This window comes from Pollicipes pollicipes, unplaced genomic scaffold (assembly GCF_011947565.3).
Source record: "Pollicipes pollicipes isolate AB1234 unplaced genomic scaffold, Ppol_2.1 Scaffold_5724;HRSCAF=6776_pilon_pilon_pilon, whole genome shotgun sequence".
In the NCBI taxonomy this organism is placed as follows: Eukaryota; Metazoa; Arthropoda; class Thecostraca; order Pollicipedomorpha; family Pollicipedidae; genus Pollicipes; species Pollicipes pollicipes.
In genome coordinates, this window is record NW_023596746.1 from 1,953,577 (window position 1) to 1,976,561 (window position 22,985).

General features: G+C 55.2%; 1 protein-coding gene across 1 annotated transcript in view; it reads right to left on the reverse strand.

The window, feature by feature from the left end:
• Positions 1-897: 897 nt before the first annotated feature.
• Positions 898-22,985, reverse strand: part of LOC119102293 (death-associated protein kinase dapk-1-like) — a 26,517-nt gene continuing 4,429 nt past the window's right edge. Inside the window, exons 2-19 of the mRNA XM_037225660.1 lie at positions 22,203-22,300; positions 21,184-21,381; positions 20,565-20,714; positions 19,336-19,389; positions 18,766-18,932; positions 18,266-18,380; positions 16,651-16,858; positions 15,704-15,810; positions 14,689-14,841; positions 8,292-8,480; positions 7,591-7,714; positions 6,026-6,120; positions 4,789-4,965; positions 4,162-4,374; positions 1,764-1,858; positions 1,448-1,667; positions 1,259-1,345; positions 898-906 (exon numbers count right to left, since the gene is read on the reverse strand). Coding sequence (XP_037081555.1) covers positions 898-906; positions 1,259-1,345; positions 1,448-1,667; positions 1,764-1,858; positions 4,162-4,374; positions 4,789-4,965; positions 6,026-6,120; positions 7,591-7,714; positions 8,292-8,480; positions 14,689-14,841; positions 15,704-15,810; positions 16,651-16,858; positions 18,266-18,380; positions 18,766-18,932; positions 19,336-19,389; positions 20,565-20,714; positions 21,184-21,381; positions 22,203-22,300 — 2,459 coding nt within the window. The remainder of the gene's footprint in view (positions 907-1,258; positions 1,346-1,447; positions 1,668-1,763; positions 1,859-4,161; positions 4,375-4,788; positions 4,966-6,025; positions 6,121-7,590; positions 7,715-8,291; positions 8,481-14,688; positions 14,842-15,703; positions 15,811-16,650; positions 16,859-18,265; positions 18,381-18,765; positions 18,933-19,335; positions 19,390-20,564; positions 20,715-21,183; positions 21,382-22,202; positions 22,301-22,985) is intronic.

The window sequence follows — 22,985 nt, forward strand, 5'->3', positions numbered from 1 at the left end:
GCCCCCACCACCACCAGGCGGTTCCGTCCGCGCCCTCACCACCACCAGGCGGTTCCTTCCGCGCCCCCACCACCACCAGGCGGTTCCGTCCCCACCCCCACCACCACCAGGCGGTTCCGTCCGCGCCCCCACCACCACCAGGCGGTTCCGTCCGCGCCCCCACCACCCGTCGCGGACGGCTGCCTGCGGCAGGCGGCACCGTCCGCGCCCCCTCGCGCCAGGCAGTCTTGACCGTTGTTAATCGCCGACTCATTGACTAAAACTGTGCGTCCAGGCGTATGTGTGTATTCCTGTACTGTGTGTGGGCTCTTTTTTCTTGTATGACTAAGAACAGAACAACCACCACGTGGATGCGCCTTAAATGAAGTAACTGCAACTGTAACTGTAAAACTGGTTTTGCAGGTAACAACCGAGAAATTATTCGGCCAATCTTGGTGGTCAAGCTTGGAGATTTTTTGAAACTTAATTAATAATGTTGCCCGCCGCAGAAATAATGGTTTGAGGAGAGCAATGGATAACACAACACGCAAACACGCTTTTTATTCGAAAACACGTAATTCTACACCGTTAATACACGCCAGCATTATGTTTATAATCACAGGTAGATCATGCATGCCTCCATCGACTGCATTGCGTTCGCCTCGCATTACTATTGTTAAATAACGTCCTGTCTTCACTCAGCTGTATTCAAGCATTTTCCATCGTCACCATCGACGTACCGCCCTCAAGTGCCCTTATAAAGGCGTGCCCGACGAATGGTAACACCGGTAGCGGTGAGCTGAGATTGTGCAGATGATGGAAAATCCGTTTTTTTTTTGTTAGCCAGGGATGATGATATCCAGCAGCATACTTCTCCTTGCAGCAGGTCAGACTATCTAAATAACGTGATGGAACAACTCACGAGCTCTGGTCAGCAGCATCAGCGGCTCACGTTGGGCCTCAGTGAAAGTCAGTGGCAGGTAGTGGACTCCAGTCAAAAATTCAAAAGTAAAGTTCAAGGGACCCTAGGCGACTTCCGGGTGGGCATTAGCGGCTGAAGGTGGACCTCAGCAACTGACGATGGACTTTGGCGGCTGGCGGTGGACCTCAGCGGCTGATGGTGGACCTCAGCGACTGACGATGGACTTTGGCGGTTGGCGGTGGACCTCAGCGGCTGGCGGTGGACCCCAGCGGCTGACGGTGGACCTCAGCGGCTGACGGTGGACTTTGGCGGCTGGCGGTGGACCTCAGCGGCTGACGGTGGACCTCAGCGGCTGACGGTGGACGAGCTGGCGGCAGAGCCAGACGAGGTGCGCAGCACCGCCTTCTCTTCGCCGCTGCCCTCGTCACCCGCGGGCGGCACGCGCTGCCGGAAGAGCGGCGCGCCGGCCGCCAGCTCCGCGGCGGCGTCAGGCCGGCCGATCTGGAGCAGCGCCGCGTGCAGCCGGCCGAGCGGCAGGCACGCCACCTCGGCCAGCAGGCGCGCCGTCCGACTCACCGCCGGGTTGTCGCCGGCGTCGAGCCGCGCCAGCCGCTCGGTCAGACCCAGCTGCACGGCTAGCAGACACCAGTCACGGCCCAGCGCATCGGCCGGGTCCAGCGCGGCACACAGCCGCTGCCGCACCGCCGCTGGCACACAGCATACAGCCAGCTCGGCTGGCCAGCACACAGCGTCGAGCAGCTGCGCGCTGTCGAAGCACAGCAGCTCGGCAAGCGAGGCGGTGCCGGCCGGCGGCGGCGCGCACGACCCGCCCTGCAGCAGCAGCGCCGCCAGCGTCGCCGGCGGGTGCGGCTGCGGCTGGCGGAGGTGGCGTCGCAGGTCGCTCGGAGACAGGTAGTGCCGCTCCACCAGCAGGCCCGGACTCACCTCAGCGAACACCTGCCGGTGCGAGGGGCCGAAGGTCACGGCGGGCACGGGGCCCGTCAAACAGCGGTCATAAAGCTGCTCTATCGTCCCAGTCAGGCGCCAGTTGCGTGGTGGGTCCAGCAGTGCTGCTATTTGGTGCCTGGGGCGTCCAAAATTGCGTTTTTCGTACGTTTGAAATAAACACCGTATACATTCTTTCGGGGTAAGTTCACCGGAACGTCGAAATGGACAATCAGACCAGTATACATCGTGATTAAGTAGGATTTAGCGAGCCTGAAACAAAGGACATTTAAGACATAGAGGACACAGAGGACTAAAACATAGGGGTTCCCGTTGTTTACAGCTAAAACAATACTGGCCTTGATGACCATTTCATAGACTATTAACGGCTGCCTAATAACGTCCCCCTACTTCTCCTGTTTAGCAGCATCGCATGTTAAGCTCCGGTGTAGCTCTGATATGGCTCTGCTCTGGTATAGCGCTGCTGGCGGCCGTGCGCCTTGGCAACGATGGCGCCGTGAACAGACCCGGCAGAGGGGCTGGTTAGCTGACCGTCACCATGACCGCGAATCGCTCAGTCTCGAGCATCTGGCGACAGTTAAGCAGTCTAGAAACCATATAGGAAGGAATGGGAGGAAAAGGAATGCCTTGATCATGTAATTTCGAATAATGATTTTTAAAAAATTACGGCGTTGATAAAGAGTGAAACATGTGAGGTCAAAATCGTGTTGTAAGGACTTTGACTTTGAGCTCAAAACATAGAAGTAAAGAGAAAATGCTGTGCCTGATAAATACGGAACAATAACCTTATTATTGTTACACTAGGTAGTAGGTAGTAGGTACCTAATAAATACGGAAAAATAACCTCGTGATGTGCGATGCCTGTTTAATTGTAAGAGAGGCATTGGGCGCTTCTTCTCTACATCAGTCAGTCTTCGTTTCAAGTCAATCGTCCTTTATATCAAGTCAGCATTGGCATCCCTATAACTCTAGATGCAGGACCGTCTAAAAGCGAGCTCAAAGCCATCTATAGAGCACAGGACCACCCAGACAGGAAAATAAGTAAATCTATTCTTATAAAAAGTCGGTGACAAAATCCTGACACACAGGGCTGATCATGGCCAGTTATGCGAACGTGATATGTGGCTCTATATGTGATGTGTCCTAGCTTAAAATCGCTTACATGTGTGATGCCTGACGCGTGATGTGCGATGCCTGTTCAATTGAAATCGCTTGCATGTATAACTGGTGCGTGATGTGTGATGCCTGTTTTCTTCAACTCGCTTGCATATTTGAATGAAGCGTGATGCGCGATGACTATTTGCCTGAATTCGTTTGCGTGTACACGTATGTTCGCGTATTCTAATTCTTAGAGAGGCACTGCGTCGCGATCACGGCTAGCAATCGCTGTTTGTTTAATGCCCTAAATACTGGTGTCCTGTAAAAACTGTGGCTTGCTATTTCAAGGAAAATCTTAAAATTGAATAGGATCATCAGCAGGCAATTTTAATTCACCTCTGCTATTGTTTCGATGAAGGCAGGTTGTCGGAACATCAACCCAACCATATCTGCATTCTCCTGTTTTTTCCCCGAGGAATAGAGCCATTACTACTGTGTTATCTGTGATACTAATAGCGTCATATATAGTGCTCAGGTACTTACTGCCTAGTATACCGATAGCAAGGTTATTTATTGTTCTGTATTTATTGGACACAGTATTCCCTATTTATTGATCTGCTTTGAGGTAGTTCATGGAGTCACTGGGCGCTTTTTCTTTACATCAGTCAGTCTTTGTTTCAAGTTAATCGTCCTTTATATCATGTCAGCATTGGGAGGCTCATTTCCCCAAAAGCATGCAAAGTGGCGCCCCTGACACTTAACGGCAATCTACGGCCTGAGCGGGTGGCGGGTGCACTTGTACTCATAACTGATCAAGAACATGCGTACTTCGTTCCGTTTCCTTAAGTTTGTTCGTTCGTAAAGTTTTATATCGCCAAGAGGCATGGTCCCGTACCTATGAGCATGCAAAACTGAAAACTTTGATTTTCGGAAAAAATGGCCTTTAACCTGGCATAATGGGATGGATTATTGACATGGAAACAGATATCGTATTACCAATCGCGAGCTCTCGCTGAAACCAATCCGCTGGTGTTTTCCGCAAAGCTCTGTCTTCCTTATACGTTATATCAGTCCACATGATTAAAAACAATTAATTAGGGTATGGGTCAAATCACAACACCTGACTCTGTTTCGCAGTTAAATCATAGCACACAACACATGGCGTTAGTCCAAAAATACATCTGCCCAGACCGCACCTGCTCCAAGGCGGATAGCAGATCCTCCATCAGGTAGAAGCAAGCGTCGCGTGCGTCAGCGGGCCCGCGCACTTTGAGCTCCAGGTCCCGGCCGTCGGCCGACGGCGTCAGCAGGGCCTCCAGCCGGTCAGCACAGAGCTTGGAGCCGTCTGACCACTGGTACAGCTCCAGCTCGGCCTCCGCGTACTCCTGGGCGAAGCAGCGTAGCTGAACCTGACGGCACCGCGCTGAAGCATCAGCTGCAGGAGATCGTGGCAGGGTTGTGCATCTGCACATTGTCAGGCTCCGGCGGCACGATGGATCGCAGAGCGCCGGCCGTTCCGGGCGGGTGTGTTGAAGGCCCGCGGGGCTATATGACACTTTGCGGAGACCTGTCAGAGGGCAGAACCGTGTGGCTGGGATGGGCTTGGCTGAGCTCGAGCTCGACCTCGGCTGGGCTCGAGCTCAGGCTCGGGCTCGGGCTCGGGCTTCGGCTCGGGCTCGGGTTCGGGTTCGGGTTCGGGTTCGGGTTCGGGTTAAGGCTTGAGTTCGGGCCCGGGTTCGGGTTCGGGCTCGGGTTCGGGTTCGGGTTCGGGTTCGGGTTCGGGTTCGGGCTCGGGCTCGGGCTCGGGCTTGGCTGGGGCTCACCTGGAGGCGGGGCAGCAACGGCGCCGTGAGCTGGCCGGCGGCCGGCGGTCGGCGCAGCAGCACACCCCCGTAACAGAGCTTGGTGCCAACCGACGGCGGAACGTCCCACACGCCGTCCACGGCCGCCACGCGGTTGTAGCAGGAAAACTCGTATTCGATGTCGCCGTCGTTATCACACTGCCGAAGATGTACAAATCGTTGTCAGCTTCACAACATATGCGCAAGGCAGGCGTCGAGACAGCCACGCACGTCGCTTCGATGGTGAATTTGAAGCGAAGAGGCTGTCTCCAGACCAGGGGCGCAGAAGACATCCGTGCCCATACGAACTTTTGGTGTCAATTATCAATTTTTACTACTGTCCGAAGTATCGGAAAGGTGTTAAAATGTTTTTATTTGTATCAACTACCCTGATGCCCAGGTCAGCCCAGATTAACTGCGGGCATCGGTTGCAGAAAGCGAGACTGTCCGCACGGGGACATTACGAGGGCGAGACATGCTGGCAAAGGGCCGCTCTCGCCCGGCCATTGCGCTTTTTGATACCATACAGTGATGCGATGACAGGTTGAGACATTACAGCATAGCTAGCATTACCCAATAAAGCATAAGGAATTAGGTAGTTGCCTATATGGTGCGCGTTCACCCCGTACAACCCCATGGGGATGATACGAGAGGCATGAGTCAGATTCTACGCGCACACAGAAAGGGCCGTTCTGGCGCACACGACTGGTTGGCTGCGCTACACCTGTGAGACATTCCATGGCGTAAGTGAAGAGGGGTGAGACGACATTCTGCGAGTTCATCTGACCCAGCCTACAGAAACGCAACGAACGGTTTGGAACAAGCTCAGACTCAGACTCAGACTCAGACTCAACTGCCCGCGCATTTGGCGACAACGTTTCATCTTCGTGGTCGTTTCTTACGGAAACAATGCAACACGTGGAATAACTAACGGAGAGCGCGCGATCAATCCATTTTTACCAGAACTGATGCTCACCAAAATACCTGACCGTGCAAGGAAAAACGTGTGTGTTTAAAAAGCTAGTGGGGCTTGAGAAATGTAAGGACTGATGGTGGGATTCAAACCACATATCTGGGAATCCAAGCCGTTGAAGCAGTGAAGTCGTTGCTACAACAGCGATAGGGAGAGCCCACACAGTGCCTAGAGGCCTTGGCTCCCTGTCCTCCACCCCCACCCACAAAGGCAGTATCCCTGCAGACTGGGCAGCCGCAGCCTTACCTGAGCACAGAGGTGTAGCGTTTCTAGGACCTGAAGCAAGTCCAGGGCGTCACACTGCGGCATCAGCATCTGGAACTCTCGTACTGTGTAGCAGCCTGCGGGCAGACAGCTAGCTGCTGACACGTGGACGATCACGAACGCATAATGCCTTGTCGCCCCAGCGAGACAGGGGTCAGAACACTGGTCTGAACAATGGTCCACAACGTGTGACGGTCATAGCCGGGCCGAGGCAGCGAACACGTGAGCGCGGCTCCGAGTCCCGTGTCATCAGAGCTTACACATCATCTACTGCGTGTCAAGACTTCGCTTGTGGAGAAACTCCTGAAAGCTGCGGCCGTTGGAATTTTGGCTGCCATCGTGGTAAGCAGTAATAAATCCCTCTGACGTCAGTCAGGCGGCTGGACTTGCTATTGTCAGGGTTGTTAAACGAAGTCAGCGCTGTCAATTTAACAGTCAACAAAGACGAGCAGGGTCCCCAAATACACAGAATCACCACGAGACCGACTGACCACCGATAACCGCACAAACCTCACCACGATGTTCAGTCGGTGGCCAGTATGGCCAGTGGACAGCAGAACGGTCGTGCGCTCAGATATTGCTGGCATTGGTCCCAGTCGGGCTCAAAGTATTGAACTCGACCAGCCGTATTTAGATGATGATTGTTACCGCTGTGGCGTACACAACTTGTGCACTGTGGGCTTTAGCGATATCTGCAGCACTGTGCTATTAATGGAAGCTCCACGTAGCTTAAGGATTTTTTGGTACTTTTAGGACAAGACATCTGGTGCAAACATCCCCAGTACACACACTACGTGGTACCGCAATCAGTTTGATTCTAAGTTTAATAAGTTTTATTCTCTTCTGAAGAAACTCAGGCTGCACCATGGGGGTTCGACGAGATTTCACGAGTTCGTTACATATCAATTTAATAATGAAAGTGCTCGTCTTTCCGCACTTTTACCTCGCCCCATATTGTTTTGAAGCAAAATCAGGTGGTGCCGGAGGAATGCAAGTTGGTACTGGATCCATAAAAAATCCGTATGCCCAGACTAAAAAACTAACAATGTACGCTAGATGACTTTGATCCTTCGCGCAACTTATTTTAAAGAACTGGTATCTCCGGAAGGTGTTGCTTTTCCTAAATGTATAGTCGTGCGTCAAATCGCTACAACCAGCCCGAAAGTGCGTCCGCAATGGGGTTCTCCCCAAATTTGACGTCGTACAATTGTGGCTGCAACTAATCCCGCCCGTCCAGGGGTAGCGTATGAAATAAAACCCCAATGGCTGCCCGAATCGGCTCCGATGGTAGCCAGTAAGCCCATTAATCGATAACCTATCGACGCGAAACTGCCCAGACCATTGCATCTCCTCTCTCCTTCTCTCCCTCCCTCATTCTCCCTCTCTCTCCCTCTCTCTCTCTCTCTCTCTCTCTCTCTCTCTCTCTCTCTCTCTCTCTCTCTCTCGCTCTCACTCACTCACTCACTCACTCACTCACTCACTCACTCACTCACTCACTCACTCACTCACTCACTCACTCACTCACTCACTCACTCCGTCCCACTCACCAGTAGCCTTGGTGCGGCGTCGGAAGTCGGGGGAGAACAGCAGGCCGAGCACGTCACCGCAGAGCCAGCGCGGCGCCAGCGCCACCAGGTCCTGTCCGGCGGCCCCGGCTGCCAGGTGCACCACCTGGGTAGGGGTGGCGTCGGTCAGACGAGCCCACCTACCGCACACTGGCCGCTGTCCGAGCCGCGCAGCGTAGCACCCCAGCCTGGCCGGCCCTTCATGGCACGTCGGCAGAGTGACCTAAAGTCAGCGCCGTGGCATGTCCCACCCACCACACAGCGAAATAATGTACCGTCACGGCGAACGCCAATCCGCGGTGGTGGCAAATAAATGCATGCTGATAAACCGGTGGCCCTAGGTCCGTTGCACCCTCACAAAACAGCGCCACGCCACAGGTTTCACAAAAGGGAGGAGGTAAGTAATGGGCAAAACCACAACGCGCTTTTTGAAGGCAGACTTCGACAAAATGTCCGGTTTCGCGACGTCCCATTACGGTTAAAACTACATTTCTTATAACTCTTTGAGCGCATTAAAACATTGAAAAACTTTCAGAAAAGCTGCAAAAATAAATTTTGTGTAGGTTTCACGCGCAGCTTCATTCGTGAGTACACACATCCGCCGCAGATGAAGTACACTGAACGTTAAGGAGTGCGCTGGCGTCGGCCAGCGGAAGAGTGTGGGTGTGGCTCGAGTGACTAACCTCGCCCATCAACTGCAACTGCTGCACCACCTCCTGTACGTGCTCCTCGCCGGCCAGAGGGTTGACTTGGTCACGCACCACCTCAACCAGGTCTGCCCAAGTCATGATGGGGAAGTGAGGCTGCAGGCGGCGCCAGCTGCCTACCTGCGCCACCATCGTCTCCAGAAAGCCCGTGCTCTTCGGCAGACCCTGGGACCAAAACGCCGCGTTAGTGACGGGTTAAACGTTGTGTCAGTGACGGGTCACACGCTGTATCAGTGACGGGTCGGACGCCGCATTAGCGACGGGTCAGACGCTGCGTTAGTGACGGGTCAGACGCCGCGTTAGTGACACGTCAGACGCCGCGTTAGTGACGGGTCAGACGCCGCGTTAGTGACGGGTCAGACGCCGCGCCAGTGACAGGTCAGACGCCGCGTCGGTGACAGGTCAGACGCCGCGTTAGCGACGAGTCAGACGCCGCGTTAGTGACGGGTCAGACACCGCGTCAGTGACGGGTCAGACGCCGCGTTAGTGACGGGTCAAACGCCGCGTCATTGGCGGATCAGACGCTGTGTCAGTAACGGGTCACACGCTGTGTCAGTAACGGGTAACACACTGTATCAGTGATGGGTAAGACGCCGCGTTAGTGACGGGTCAGACGTCGCGTCAGTGACGGGTCAGACACCGCGTCAGTAACGGGTCAGACGCCACGTTAGTGACGGGTCAGACGCCGCGCCAGTGACAGGTCAGACGCCGCGTCGGTGATAGGTCAGACGCCGCGTTAACGACGGGTCAGACGCCGCGTTAGTGACGGGTCAGACGCCGCGTCAGTGGCGGATCAGACGCTGTGTCAGTGATGGGTAAAACGCCGCGTTAGTGACGGGTCAGAAACGGTGCCAGTGACGGGCGTGGGTAACGGTGACGGTGACGGGCGCGGACCTGCCAACAGGTTGGCTTTCTGTCTAAATGCACGCAATTATTGCTGAAACCTTGACCAGGTCGTGTTTGCACCATTTACTGCACTGTCGTTGAACACGCCTACTGTCCCATATATACATACATTTACTAAATGCTACGAATCACCGGCAACGCGTGCCCTGCAATAAAGGTAACACTGTAGTATTTATGGCGTGTTTTTATATGACAGTTGTGTAATGAAAATGGCAACTGGCAAGGAAAGTTAGACTGACTCGTAAGTAACGGACGCGGGGGGGGGGGGGGGGGGTTATTCAACTTCAGCCGTTTGAACATTTGTCTCTCTGAGACATTGGCCCTGAATGACCTTTACAAAGAATAGATGCATGAATAATAGATTGCGAAGTACGTTGGAAATTCAGGTAACGTAATCCAGATGCCCACAACGTAACAAATCCACGTTTCCCAACAAGTCAAACAATAAAATATGGGTTACAGGGCCTTAATGCGCCGCAAAACTTCAATCTTCCTCGGCTGCCGTGTACAAATACCAAGACGTGATAGGTTGGTTAACCTTACGGCGAGCCAGGGCGAGAGAGAGAGAGAGAGAGAGAGAGAGAGAGAGAGAGAGAGAGAGAGTGTGTGTGTGTGTGTGTGTGTGTGTGTGTGTGTGTGTGTGTGTGTGTGTGTGTGTGTGTGTGTGTGTGTGTGTGTGTGTGTGTGTGTGTGTGTGGTGCGTGCGTGCGTGCGTGCGTGCGTGCGTGCGTGCGTGCGTGCGTGCGTGCGTGCGTGCGTGCGTGCGTGCGTGCGTGCGTGCGTGCGTGCGTGCGTGCGTGCGTGCGTGCGTGCGTGCGTGCGTGCGTGCGTGCGTGCGTGCGTGCGTGCGTGCGTGCGTGCGTGCGTGCGTGCGTGCGTGCGTGCGTGCGTGCGTGCGTGCGTGCGTGCGTGCGTGCGTGCGTGCGTGTGTGTGTGTGTGTGTGTGTGTGTGTGTGTGTGTGTGTGTGTGTGTACAACCAGGGCGAGAATCAGAGCCAGAGCGAATGAGTGTGCCCGCTCCTTTCTTTACGCTATACGTCGCCGAGTGCAACGACCGTACAACCGACCACGTAGTCATTCCACGTTGCTACTGCATTCATTCTATGACCTGTGTTCTCCCTTACGGCGGAACCCCGAGAACCCATCTGGCCAGAAATACTTGTCTGCAGCTCTGTAGACTTTATACAGTGGCAGGTGGTGCCGGATGGGGTGGGTCTCGTTCCTAACGTTTCAGGTACGGGATCATATTGCATTTCAGCCACTTCTCCGGCAGTCTGTCTCAGCTTGCAAACATGGCACAACTTTAGTATTGCATGCAAGCACCAAATATCGGTTCAAAGACGCTTCATTTCGATCAGATGATTCGGTGACATTGATGGGATGGTGTTGCCAAGATGATGCGGTGTGGACCAAGAAATCTTACCAAATCAAAACCATCTTCCACCCTGGTAGGCAGGCATCTAACAAGGCGAAGTGCACCACTGTGTAATACAATTAGCTTTTCAATAATGCGCGGTTACTGCTTAAATGTGAGATGTACAGTAACAGTAACATGCTTTCTTTGACGGTACTTTCATGCGTTGCTATTCTTGTCCACCCTTTCTCGAAAATCGGCCACACAATTCCCGCAAAGCCTGGAAGAATGAGCGCGGAGGAGCCTGCAGAATGACGGCTGTATCTCCCATCGTTGGTCCAGCATCAGAACGTGTCGAAAGTTGAAAAGTCTGGTCGCGAGTGTACTTTTCTTCCGCTTGTCCTAGAGAGCGGAAAACGCTGGAATAAGCCTTGATTTGAGGGCTGTTGATAAACCTCAAGTCCCGTGGCATCGGGCTGTGCCATCGCTGGGCTGACAATAATCTGGCAATGCACACGGGTTTGCCATATCCCCTAGTCCTCCCATTAGATTTGTGGACACCTGCACCTGACCGCAAAATTAAATCACGCGCAATGCTCCCACCAATGAGCCTTGGGACCCTCGGCGCGCGCAGCGCAAGAACAGGGCCAGGGATTTCATGTACCTTTACCACTGAACCTGCAGGTGATGCCAATGTGGGAAAACCGGACACAGAATCGTGCGCGTTCTGAGCAGCAGCGCTCGTGGTGCGGCGTTCTACAGGACACCAATGACTTCAGTCTTGTGCAGATCCTGGTTGTCAGGAAGACAAAGCAGGGACTGGCCACCAGGGGTCATCGACTGAAAAGTTCCATATGGCAAAGCACTGGGTAGGTACTTTTTCAACTAGAGTCCGTGGATGGACATGGAACAGCGTGGGTCTTACCAGCTGAGCCACAATAATATGCCGCCGGTATGACCTGAGTTGTGCCCATCCAACACAACACAGGTGGACAATCGATGCGTCAGGTCGCGCTGATTTGTCACGTGCCCAGACAACACCAATCATTCTGTTTTAACAACAATGTCAGACTTTGGGCGGCGACGCAGCCACCTACCAAAATCGCCTCCGGCTTACGCAACGTGACCGTGGTCACGTGAATACTTAGAACTGCGACATTTGACTTGAAAAGAGGAAAATACACGTACGACTGCGGGGCCATCCACCAACCGCACATACGTCATTACGAGCCATACGAGAACGACGTCATCACAAGTTATTACGGCGTGTGCTGGGGGGGGGGGGGGGGGGCGAGGAGTTAGCTGCCCTGTTACATGACAAGATGGAGTGACGGGGTGTTTCCGACTATTTGGCTGTCGGCGCAGTGCTATGTAATGCCCGCCATTCCGCTCCTCCTGCGTACAAGTATGCAGTAAAAGGGTAGCTAAGGGATCACCGTGGCGGCGCCAACCCCCCGGGGCAACTACGCACTGAAACGGGACCTGGCTATCCAGGCAGAGGTAAGACTATGGTCTATGCATCGCTGTCACGCGCTCACAAGCTGAGTTAGCTCTCAGCTGACGTTCATCTTTATGAATTGAGAACCCTTTCCGCTCGTAATGTCACAAATATTGGCGTGTGTCAGTTTGGAGTGCGAGTGATCACGCCAAATAACTAGTCTTAGAACGACGGTGAATGTTGGTGAAGTCCTGGTCCCAGCCAAGACTTTTAGCCAAAAACTTTGGCTTAGACTGGGTTGGGCATATCATAGCGCCCAAGCCTTTGGCGCATGGTCAGGCGGTGTTTGAAATGGGGGAAGTGGAAGCAAAATGCAGCTAAGATAATATCAAAAGATATACATGCAGACATAGAACAGGTTTAGACGAAATTTCGATGGTTGCATAGGGAATTACAGACATGGATAAGTTACCCGTTCCGCTTTAGCTCATGACCTTGGTATTTCTAGGTATCCTGCCACCGCACACTGGTGAGCCAGCTTTATGACCTCCGAGGGAGGAAGGTCAAATAGTTCTGCCGATTTTAGCAGGCGTGAAGCGAGGATGCTCCCATCTCCTCAGGACGAAAACGAGACGAAGGTTTGTAGCCCACTTCGATTTGTCTTCCTCCTCTCTCTATCCCTTTCCTCTTTCGATTTACACAGCACATCAGGGTGACGTGGTGCATCCCATAAACTTGTGACGCCTTTCGTATTATTTCTCCGGCCTGCAAAACTACACTAAACGTACCTGTTTGGAACGACCTTCCTCTGTTTGTTATTCTTGCCCTGTTGCAAACCGTCCGGAATGAAATGTTGAATGTGCCAGCCATAGGGGTCCAATGTAACAGTGTTACAACCCACCCCGAGCAGATTGTTACGTTCCGCCCCGAGTACGCCCGCGATCTTTGATCGGAAGTGTAAACTAAACACATGCTGATGAGCTAGTGACCACATGGGCCACACAACTGTGCACGGATAAACCATGTTTCACGTGGCAAATGTCTAAAGGCCGGATCTACAGAACTAAAAAGGAGTCCTGAATCCGTTTGGGACAGATTCGTCCCAAACTTCTAAGCCACACTTCTCTATATTCCCTCTAAAATGCATTTACACTCAGGGGCGTACGCAGGATTTTACAATGCGCGAGGGCAAAACATACAGATGTCTACTGAAGATGACGTCTAGCGCTGCGGGCGCGCGAAATAGCCTGGCTCTTCTTAGAAAAAAAAAAACATCACATTTTCTCAATCTTCTTGTTGTTACGTAACTACGTGGAATTTTCAGCAGCCAACAGTTAGTCACGTAGCACTAATTCATGTCCTAAATTTGGTGAGGGGAAGGGAGGGAGGATGGGGTGGGGTGGGGGGCACGTGCCCTTGAGGCTACCATGTGTGTAGACCTTGGTCTCTATTGAAAGGGCAGCACTAGCCTGTTATCGCCTGCTCCAATTTCGTGAAAAGGGCAGCAGCCTGACTACGCATTTCTGGTCATGCCACGAGACTAACCAGTCGATTCCTGCGATATTTAAGCCTCTGTTGCATCAGTCTGTGCCCCAACCATCCATCGGATCCCCTTCTACTCAGACGTACCGACAGCCGTGCCCGAAACAGCTAAAATCAACTGTTTCCGTCTAGACATTGTGTATATCAATTCTAGGTGTCTATTTTTCCGGGGTGGAAGTTTTGCGAGTCAGTATTTCTTGTGTCCGAGTTTATGAGTATCCAATGCAGCGGAATTCATGTTGCGTGCCAATTCTTTGCTTTTTGTTTGTCTACGTATACTGAATGTGCCGATAGGCAGAGGTCTGGGTCCAATAGGAACGCGGATGTTGGCTTTAACGGGATAAGATTATTGTTAGTGCTTAGGGATTATGTTTGTGCTTAGGAATAGGGATTAGTCTGTGCTGTGTAGAAAACTGCGGTATACTCTCCCACTTGTTTCTTGTTTTTCCATTACAAATTCTGCGCGAGTTTTGAACTTAATTCGTTGCCTGTGTAGCAACCGCTCTTAACGGCCAATAGTCGTGGGAAGCCAAGATACTGGGTCCGCTGTTTGTCTCCGTCGAGCCTCCCCTGCGAGTGTTCAGCCGAGGACCGGTGTGGCCCCGCCCCAGGCGCGGCGGCACTGACCTGCGCGACCCGAGTCTTCAGCCGAGGACCGGTGTGGCCCCGCCCCAGGCACGGCGGCACTGACCTGTGCGACCCGTCTTCAGCCGAGGACCAGTGTGGCCCTGCCCCAGGCACGGCGGCACTGACCTGCGTGACCAGAGTCTTCAGCCGAGGACCGGTGTGGCCCCACCCAAGGCACGGCGGCACTGACCTGCGTGACCAGAGTCTTCAGCCGAGGACCGGTGTGGCCCCGCCTCAGGCGCGGCGGCACTGACCTGCGCGACCCGTCTTCAGCCGAGGACCGGTGTGGCCCCGCCCCAGGCACGGCGGCACTGACCTGCGCGACCCGTCTTCAGCCGAGGACCGGTGTGGCCCCGCCTCAGGCACGGCGGCACTGACCTGCGTGACCCGAGTCTGCAGCTGCGGACCGGTGTGACCCCACCCCAGGCGCAGTGGCACTGACCTGCGTGACCCGTGTCTGCAGCCGCGGCCCGGTGTGGCTCCGCCCCAGGCGCAGCGGCACTGACCTGCGTGACGCGAGTCTTCAGCCGCGCCAGGTGAGCCCTGAGGTGCTTCAGCGATGGAGATGTGGAGGACGTGGCGTCCAGGATGAACGTCATCGGGCTCAGATCGAAGACCGTGCCAAACCGTTGTCGCACCGTTTTCATCAGCATTTCCATCTACAGTGCACGGTGAAGATGCAGCCTTCACATCAAGGGAAAACGGCAAACTACTGAGACGCAACAGCCAAAGACATTGTTCCATCCATGATTGTAATAAAAAGCACGCAGCGTGAATAAAAAGCATGACCACACAGTCTACTTGATTTAGTCAAAAACTGCTGGACGTGGCAAAGTTTGGAGAGAGAAATATAGAAAAACAGCATGTCCGAATGCGCCGTGCTCCACATCCCACCACGAAGTAGGGTGAGGTTTTAGGCCTGCTCGCCAATATTGTCCCGCTGTTTGAATACGTTGGCCAATGGCGTTGCCACTGGCCTAATTCTGTTAGCGTGTAAAGCACTCGCACGGAGCCTGTTTTGACAAATCTTCTGCATTGCAATACTTTGAGTGCCGTTTCTTCGCCTCTGTTTCGTCACAAACAGATGATACTATGCATAATACACATAAACGAAATGAGCTCAAGACCAATTGCACTCCAACGAGGAAATAGAGCGTATCGCGCCTCACCGAAAACAAAATTGTGTCGGCCTATTTGCATCCTACAAGCTGGCTATTTCATTTCAAATCTACCGAATGCAGAGTTCAGTCATGACATAGTTTTAAAGCGAACAACAGACCAAAGAACGTCCAGCCGTCATTTCACGTCGTCTTCTCACAGTTTGTGAAGACATATAACCGAACATTCCATCGTGAGAGCTGTCGGCTGGGTCTCGCTGCCTGACACCGACCCTGACCCTGACCCTGGCCCTGACCCTGGCCCTGACCCTGGCCCTGGCCCTGGCCCTGGCCCTGGCCCTGGCCCTGGCCCTGACCCTGACCGCTGACCGCTGCCTGACCTCGAGGACGCCCGGCGACTGACCTCCGTGGCCGTGTGCTGGCCGTGGCCGTCCCTCCGCTGGCGGACTAGGTCAGCGTGGGTCGCCACCAACACCACACGAGCCGGCCGGACAGAGCGGCCGCAGTGACCTGTCGGGCGGGCACGGGTCAGCGACACCGTACCGTGTCAGTACTGGGGCGCAGGCAGACTGTGACCTGCGCGGATGGGGACAGTGACCTGCGGGGTCGGGAAGAGTGACCTGCGAGGTTGAGGACAGTGATCTGCGGGGGTGGGGACAGTGACCTGCGGGGTCAGGGAGAGTGACCTGCGAAGTCCAGACAGCGACCTGCGGGGTCGGAAACAGTGACCTGCGGCGTTGGGGAGAGTGACCTGCTTGGTCGGGGACAGTGACCTACGGGGTCAGGGACAGTGGCCTCCGGGGTCGAGGGCAGTGGCTTGCGGGATTGGAGAGTGTACTGCGGGGATGGGGACAATGACCTGCTGGGTCAGAGAGTGACCTACGGGGTCAGGAACAAAGACCCGCGGGGTCTTGTTTGGGGGTCTTGTTCCGCGGGATCTTCCTGACTCCTGCAGGACAGTGCCCTGCGGGGTCAGGGGCAGTGACCTGCGAGGTTGGGAGCGGTGACCTGCGGGGATGGGGATAGTGACCTGCAGGGCTGGAGGGTGACCTGAGGGCATGGGCACAGTGACCTGCTGGGTCATGGACGGTGACTTGCGGGGATGGGGACAGTGACCTGCTGGGTCATGGACGGTGACTTGCGGGGATGGGGACAGGTCAGATATTTCTGACGTCAGCGACCATAGTCAAATCAGCGAGAAGGCGACAGAGCCACTGAATAAGTGACGGGTTACTGACTAAGCAACGGATTCGCCGACAAGGACGCAGCGTCTTTCCCCGCCGCGCTGTCGCTGGCCGATTACAGTACGAGGCACTGACGAGACGGCACCGCGGTGCTGCTGGCACTCACCGAACGGCTCCAGCGGAGCGATGCACGCCTGCAGCATGCCCAGCCACTGGACCACCTGCTGGAGACGGAGCGGCGCCGGGTCGCACAGCCGGTACAGCACCAGGTGCAGGCAGTCGGCGCTGCCTACGAACTGGTCGTACAGCTGGCGATAGTCCGGGTGACCGGAGAAGTCCCACAGAGACACCTCGCCCACGCCGCTGAGCGTCGCCTGCCGGGCATGGCACGCTCGTGTCAGCAGCGGGCAGGCACACCTCGCCCACACCGCTGAGCGTCGACTGCGGGGCATGACACGCTCGTGTCAGCGGCGGGCAGGCACACCTCGCCCACACCGCTGAGCGTCGCCTGCAGGGCATGACACACTCGTGTCAGCGGCGGGCAGGCCCAGCCGCATCAGGCCGAGGGGGGGGGGGACGGGCACCGTGGGGAAGGGGAGGGGAGGATGATACGGATTGCGTGCACGTCCGGAGATTCGCTGGGTTTTGTGCTCGTCGCACACGTGGATTACCTCAGGGAATCGGTTAAATATGTGCCGTGGTACCTTTTCGCGTGTCACGCATCCTGTCCCCTGTGGCAGCGCCTTGTACGGTATGTGATCGACGCTTCGTTTGCGACAAAGCGCATATGCGCATATGCGCATATGCCTCTGAAGGGCATGCCACTTTCAGGTACTTCTACGATCGTTTCCACATGCAACCAGTGGACGTTGTACATGAGGGATTAACCTTTAAAAACCTGCCATCCGTTCCTCTCTCCTGAGTGGTTCCCACAAAACTTCTCGTTGGTGGCTGGGTCCCGCAGATGGCACAGTGACCCTGACCACCGTGACCAGGGAGGCATGTATTACATCTCACATTTATATTCTCAACGAGATGCATACGACTACGGTTTACGTAGCACTTCATCTCTAATTTAGTAAGCTCGGCGCCGCATCAGTCGTCCTGCTTCGCATAGGGAGCCCCGCTCCCGGGCATCTGCACTGCCTCCTGGGGGAGCTTATGGCCATTCAGCAAAATAGCGTAGCCGTCACCGAAATTGGCACCGTTCTCGGTATAAATGTTTCATTACCATGGCCAGGACACATCCAGCCCCCCCTCCCCCCAAAAAACAGACAGACTGTGAAGTCAGGTGCCCTGTGGTGGCAGTTGCTGCAGGTGCTACAGCGCTGACTTAGGTGATGTTGATACCCCTCGTGAAGTGACGGGTGATGCCTCAGACCGCCTATGGCGCTGACCTGGGTGATGTTGATACCCCTCGTGAAGTGACGGGTGCTGCCTCGGACCGTCTACGGCGCTGACCTGGATGATGTTGATACCCATCGTACAGTAACGGGTGCTGCCTCAGACCGTCTACGGCGCTGATCTGGATGATGTTGATACCCCTCGTATAGTAACGGGTGCTGCCTCGGACCGTCTACGGCGCTGACCTGGGTGATGTTGTTACCCCTCGTGAAGTGAAGGGAGCTGCCTCGGAACGTCTACGGCGCTGACCTGGGTAATGTTGATACCCCTCGTGAAGTGACGGGAGCTGCCTCGGACCGTCTACGGCGCTGACCCGGGTGATGTTGATACCCCTCGTGAAGTGACGGGAGCTGCTTCGGACCGTCTACGGCGCTGACCTGGGTGATGTTGATACCCCTCGTGAAGTGACGGGAGCTGCTTCGGACCGACATCGTGCTGTCCCAGCAGGCGCCGGACTCCGCTCGGGACGACCGTTGCGGGAAGAGTGCGTCACTGCAAGCACAACCCGAAGGTAAACTGAATACCATTTTGTTTTGTTCTGATAGACCTCTTGGACTCCCTGGCGGGTGCTGGCTCTAACTGTTGTGGGGAGCGTTCTTGCAAGATGGCGTTAAGCACTAAAAAGGGACGAATGTTTTGTAAGTCAGCCTTAGCGACACAATTATTTTCCTCTTTATGGTTTACAGCAATTTCAAACGCTAGCGTTATTTGTGTCGTTAGATACTTAGCATTGACAACAGGACATAGGAATTATTAGAATCATTAACATATAATAACGAGGGCGGAGCTACCAAAGTCATAGCTCATGTGATGTCTGAAACCTGAGTTTTCAACATTTCATAAAACTTACTCTTAAAGCTGCTTAGATTTCCAAGACCTCGAGCTTTTACTTCGCCGGAAGAAGCCTGAGAAGTAGCCAGCTTTTAAGGAATCTACCAAAGCTGTTTTCCCAACTCCTGAGTTGCCAAACAGCTTCAGTTTTATCCGCGAGATGGGGTTTGCACTCGGCACCAGCTGACTGATGAACTCTTCGCGAACCTCGCTCTGCGAATAGTAGAACACCCAGATTAGCGCAGGTCAGCAATGCTATGCATACAGGAAAAAATAGATGGCTTCTCTAAGTTTGTCACTTCTTAATTTAAACGGCTTGTTATCAAGTAATCAACGGCTCTCAATAGGATGGATGCGGGAGGGGGGGGGGGGGGGGGGGTAGAGCGACTGAGCCGCAGTACTCCACACACCCTGCTTCACGACACTGGCGCAGTCCTGCTTTGCTGATGGCAGCCACGCCCCACACCTTCGGCTACAACTGTTTCGATGGTACTGATTGAGCACCGACCGTCTTCCCGAGACCTCGCCGCCAACGTCCGGAGGATGTTGGCGGGCGAGCACAGAATGCTGGTGGGGGGTGGGGGGGGTGGGGTGGGGGGGGGGGGGGGCAGCTCACATTACTCAGCCGGGAGAGAAGGCAGGCCGATGTCGTGGTGTCCGCGCAGCAGGGCTGTCATCTCTGGCGGGCGGGCCGCTCCGCTCCCGCTGGTCCACAGAGCAGCGGCCAGGCAGAGCACCCCTAGCGGCGGGGGGGAGGGGTCAGCCTCGCGGCACGTCACCCGCCAGACGCGCCAGCCGTCCAACACATGTCCGACCGCGTGTCCGACATACGTCCGACACACGCCCGATACACGTCCGACACAGGTTCGATACACGTCCCGACAAACGCCCGATACACGTCTGACACACTCCCGACACACATCTGACACACACCCGATACACGTCCGACACACGTCTGACGCACACCCGATGCACGCCCGACAGACTCCCAACACACGTCCGGACACATGCCCGATACACGTCCGACACACACCCGATACACGTCGACACCACTTCCGACACACGGTCTGAACACCATGCCCGATACACGTCCACACACACCCGATACACGTCTGACACACGCCCGATACACGTCTGACACCCTTCCCACACACACCCGACACATGACCGATACACGTCCGACACACGTCCGACACACGCCCGATACATGTCTGCAGCCTACATGGCGCTGCATGACGTGGCACAGATCCGCCTGTCACATGTGCTCTTCGGCCCACCCGCCAGCGGCGGCCAGCAATTATAATGCACTCCGACGCTGGCGGAGTCGGTGACTGGGAGACCCAGTACCGGCAGAGGGTACCATACTATCACCTAACCATCCTCACCATCGTCTCAGTGTATGAAGCTCATCCTAACATCCCCGGGATCAGGAAAACTCACCAGAACATCCTCCGTAGCATGGAGGTCTCTTCAGCATTCTCTGGGATCAGGAGCTCACTCACTATCTCCGTGGCATGGAGACCTCCTCCGCATTCTCCGGGAGCCAGCTTCACCTCACCCTCCTCCGTGACATAGATATCTCATCGGCATTCTCCGGGATCGGGGGGCTCACTTCATCCTCCTCCGTGGCGTGAAGATCTCATCGGCATTCTCTGGGATCAGGGGCCTTCTCATCTCACCATCCCCCACGGCATGAAGATCTTCCTGGCATTCTCTGGGATCAGGAACGCACCCTGCCATCCTTTTGGGTGCGAACCTTACCGCAGCAGCGTCCAGGATCAGGAGCTCACACCACCATCCTTCTGGGTACACTGATTACCTTCCAGACTCGTGGACTCACCTCACCACCTCGGTGTGGCCGTTTCTGGCCGCCAGGTGGACGGGATACAGGCCCTCATTGTTGGCCACGTCCACCGTGCACCCGTACGTGCAGAGCGCCTGCACCGCCGCCAGCAGACCCTCGGCGCACGCGATGTGAATAGGCCTCTCTCCAACCTGTCGTGCAACACAGGCACAGTTCACACGAGTGGGGGCACAGATCTCCACGCACCCTCACCACGGGCTTAGCTGTTGGAATCCGGCGTGTCGGAGGAGAGGTGAGGGAGTACATACTCGCATTTCTCCCGAACAAAGTGCAGCGACGCCCTGGTAAACAAAAACGTACGCCGGATATGCCTATTTAAAATTGATCCCATGGGTCATACCAGTCACAGACGGGTAATTTAGAGGCGAATGACATAAAAAGAACTCACGCCGAGATGAGCCAGTCGACAAACGACCGCCACTGGCCTTCGACGCATTGGGTCAGGAAAGCACACACAGGGAAGAGTGCAGCGTACGTTAAGCAGATCTATCCGTCAGCGACCATCAGCGAACATTGACAATCCGGTGTATAGCTGCCCAGATCAAACACAGCCCACTAAGCTTGTGCGCCCTTCCCCCGCGCCACTCGTCACCAGCTCACGTGGTCGGCGACGTCGCAGCTGGCGCCGGCCTCCAGCAGGAGGTGCGCCAGCGGCTGGTGGCGCCGCCGGAGCGCCAAGTGGAGGGCGGTGGCGCCGGTAGAGTCGGGCGTGTCGCAGAGGGCGCCACTGTCCAGCAGACAGCGCACCACCGACAGATGACCGCGGGCCGCCGCGCAGTGCAGAGGCGTCTCCAGCTCCTGCCGAGTCAGGTCAGGTCACATTAGGTCAGACACCATGCCGTCGTCAGATCGGAGATCAGACGAGGGGTCAGATGACGCGTCCTGTCAGGGGAAGATTTGGTCAGTGTAAGGTCAAGGCTCAGGTCTGAAATCAAGTCAAGTCAAGTCAGGTTATATGAGGCGTCAAGTCTAAGTTAGGTCAAGGCTCAGGATGTCGTCAGTTCAAGGGACCAAGACTGGATGAAAGAACAGGAAGTATTGTTGAGGCTGGAGAGAGGCTCACGTCGGTAGCCAGGTCAGACGTTCTGGTCTAGAGCAGGTCAGATGTCAGGTCAGCGGCAGGCCAGAGGTCAGTAACCAAATCAGGTAAGAGTCGGGTTATGGGTGGCCGACCTAGGACCTAGGTCTAGGAAAATGCGAAAGACAGGATGTCAACCATCTCATTAGATTCTTGGTCAATAACCACTGCTTGCGTGCGCCAGTGACCCTTGCCGGGTGCGCAAATGACCCTTGCTCGTATGCACCAGTGACCACTGCTTGTGTGCGCCAGTGACCCTTTCCCGAGTGTGTCAGTAACCCTGCTGGATGCCAGCCCTGCTCGATGCGCCAGCAACCCTTGCTCAGGTGCACCGGCGACCCATGCCCGGGTGCACCAGTGACCGTTGTTCAGGTGCGCCAGTGGTCTCTGTGTGCGCCAGTGACCCTTGCCGAGTGTGCCAGTAACCCCTGCTCAGGTGCACCAGTAACCCTTGCTCAGGTGCACCGGTGACCCTTGCCCGGGTGCACCAGTGACCGTTACTCAGGTGCGCCAGTGGTCTCTGTGTACGCCGTGGCCTCACCTGGTTGGCGATGTTGGGACTGGCGCCGGCGCGGCTCAGCAGACAGGCGATGCCCGGGAAGCCGTGCACACGGCCGCGTGCAGAGCCGTCTCGCCATGCTGCCGGGCCAGGAGCTCAGATAGCGGCGGACGCACAGTACAGCTCACACAGCGGGCGGACGCACAGCACAGCTTAGACAGCGGCGGACGCACAGCACAGCTCACACAGCGGCGGACGCAAAGACAGCTCAGACAGCGGCGACGCACAGTACACAGCTCACAAGCGGCAGACACACAGCACAGCTCAGACAACGGCGGACGCAAAGGACAGCTCAGACACGCGGCGCCACAACACAGCTCAGGCATTTGCTTGGAATGCTCACCCCGTGTAAGAGGCACCCAGATGCGTACGCTAACCCAGTCAGACAGAGCAGACATGCAGTGTAAACAGACGAACATTCATACCAAGCCTACGTCCAGATCCCAGATACGGATGCTGGGATCGGATCACTGAGCCCTGAATCCCGGATCCTCCGAGGTTCAGGACTAAGGAACCATTTTGGAAGAGATGACCATTTTGTAATTGGATGACAATCGCTCTTTGCATACAATCCCCTGAATTTTGGTGACCTGGTAAGACTGTGGCTTGCTGTTTTAACAAAAATAAACTAAACCGTGAAGGACAGCAAGCATCAGTTTGAATTTGGTGCTGACAACTGTGTTGGCAATGGCATGCAGTCGAAAGATTACAACATCTCTTTTTTCTCTCTTTCTCCTGGTTATTGGACGAACGATACGGCTACCA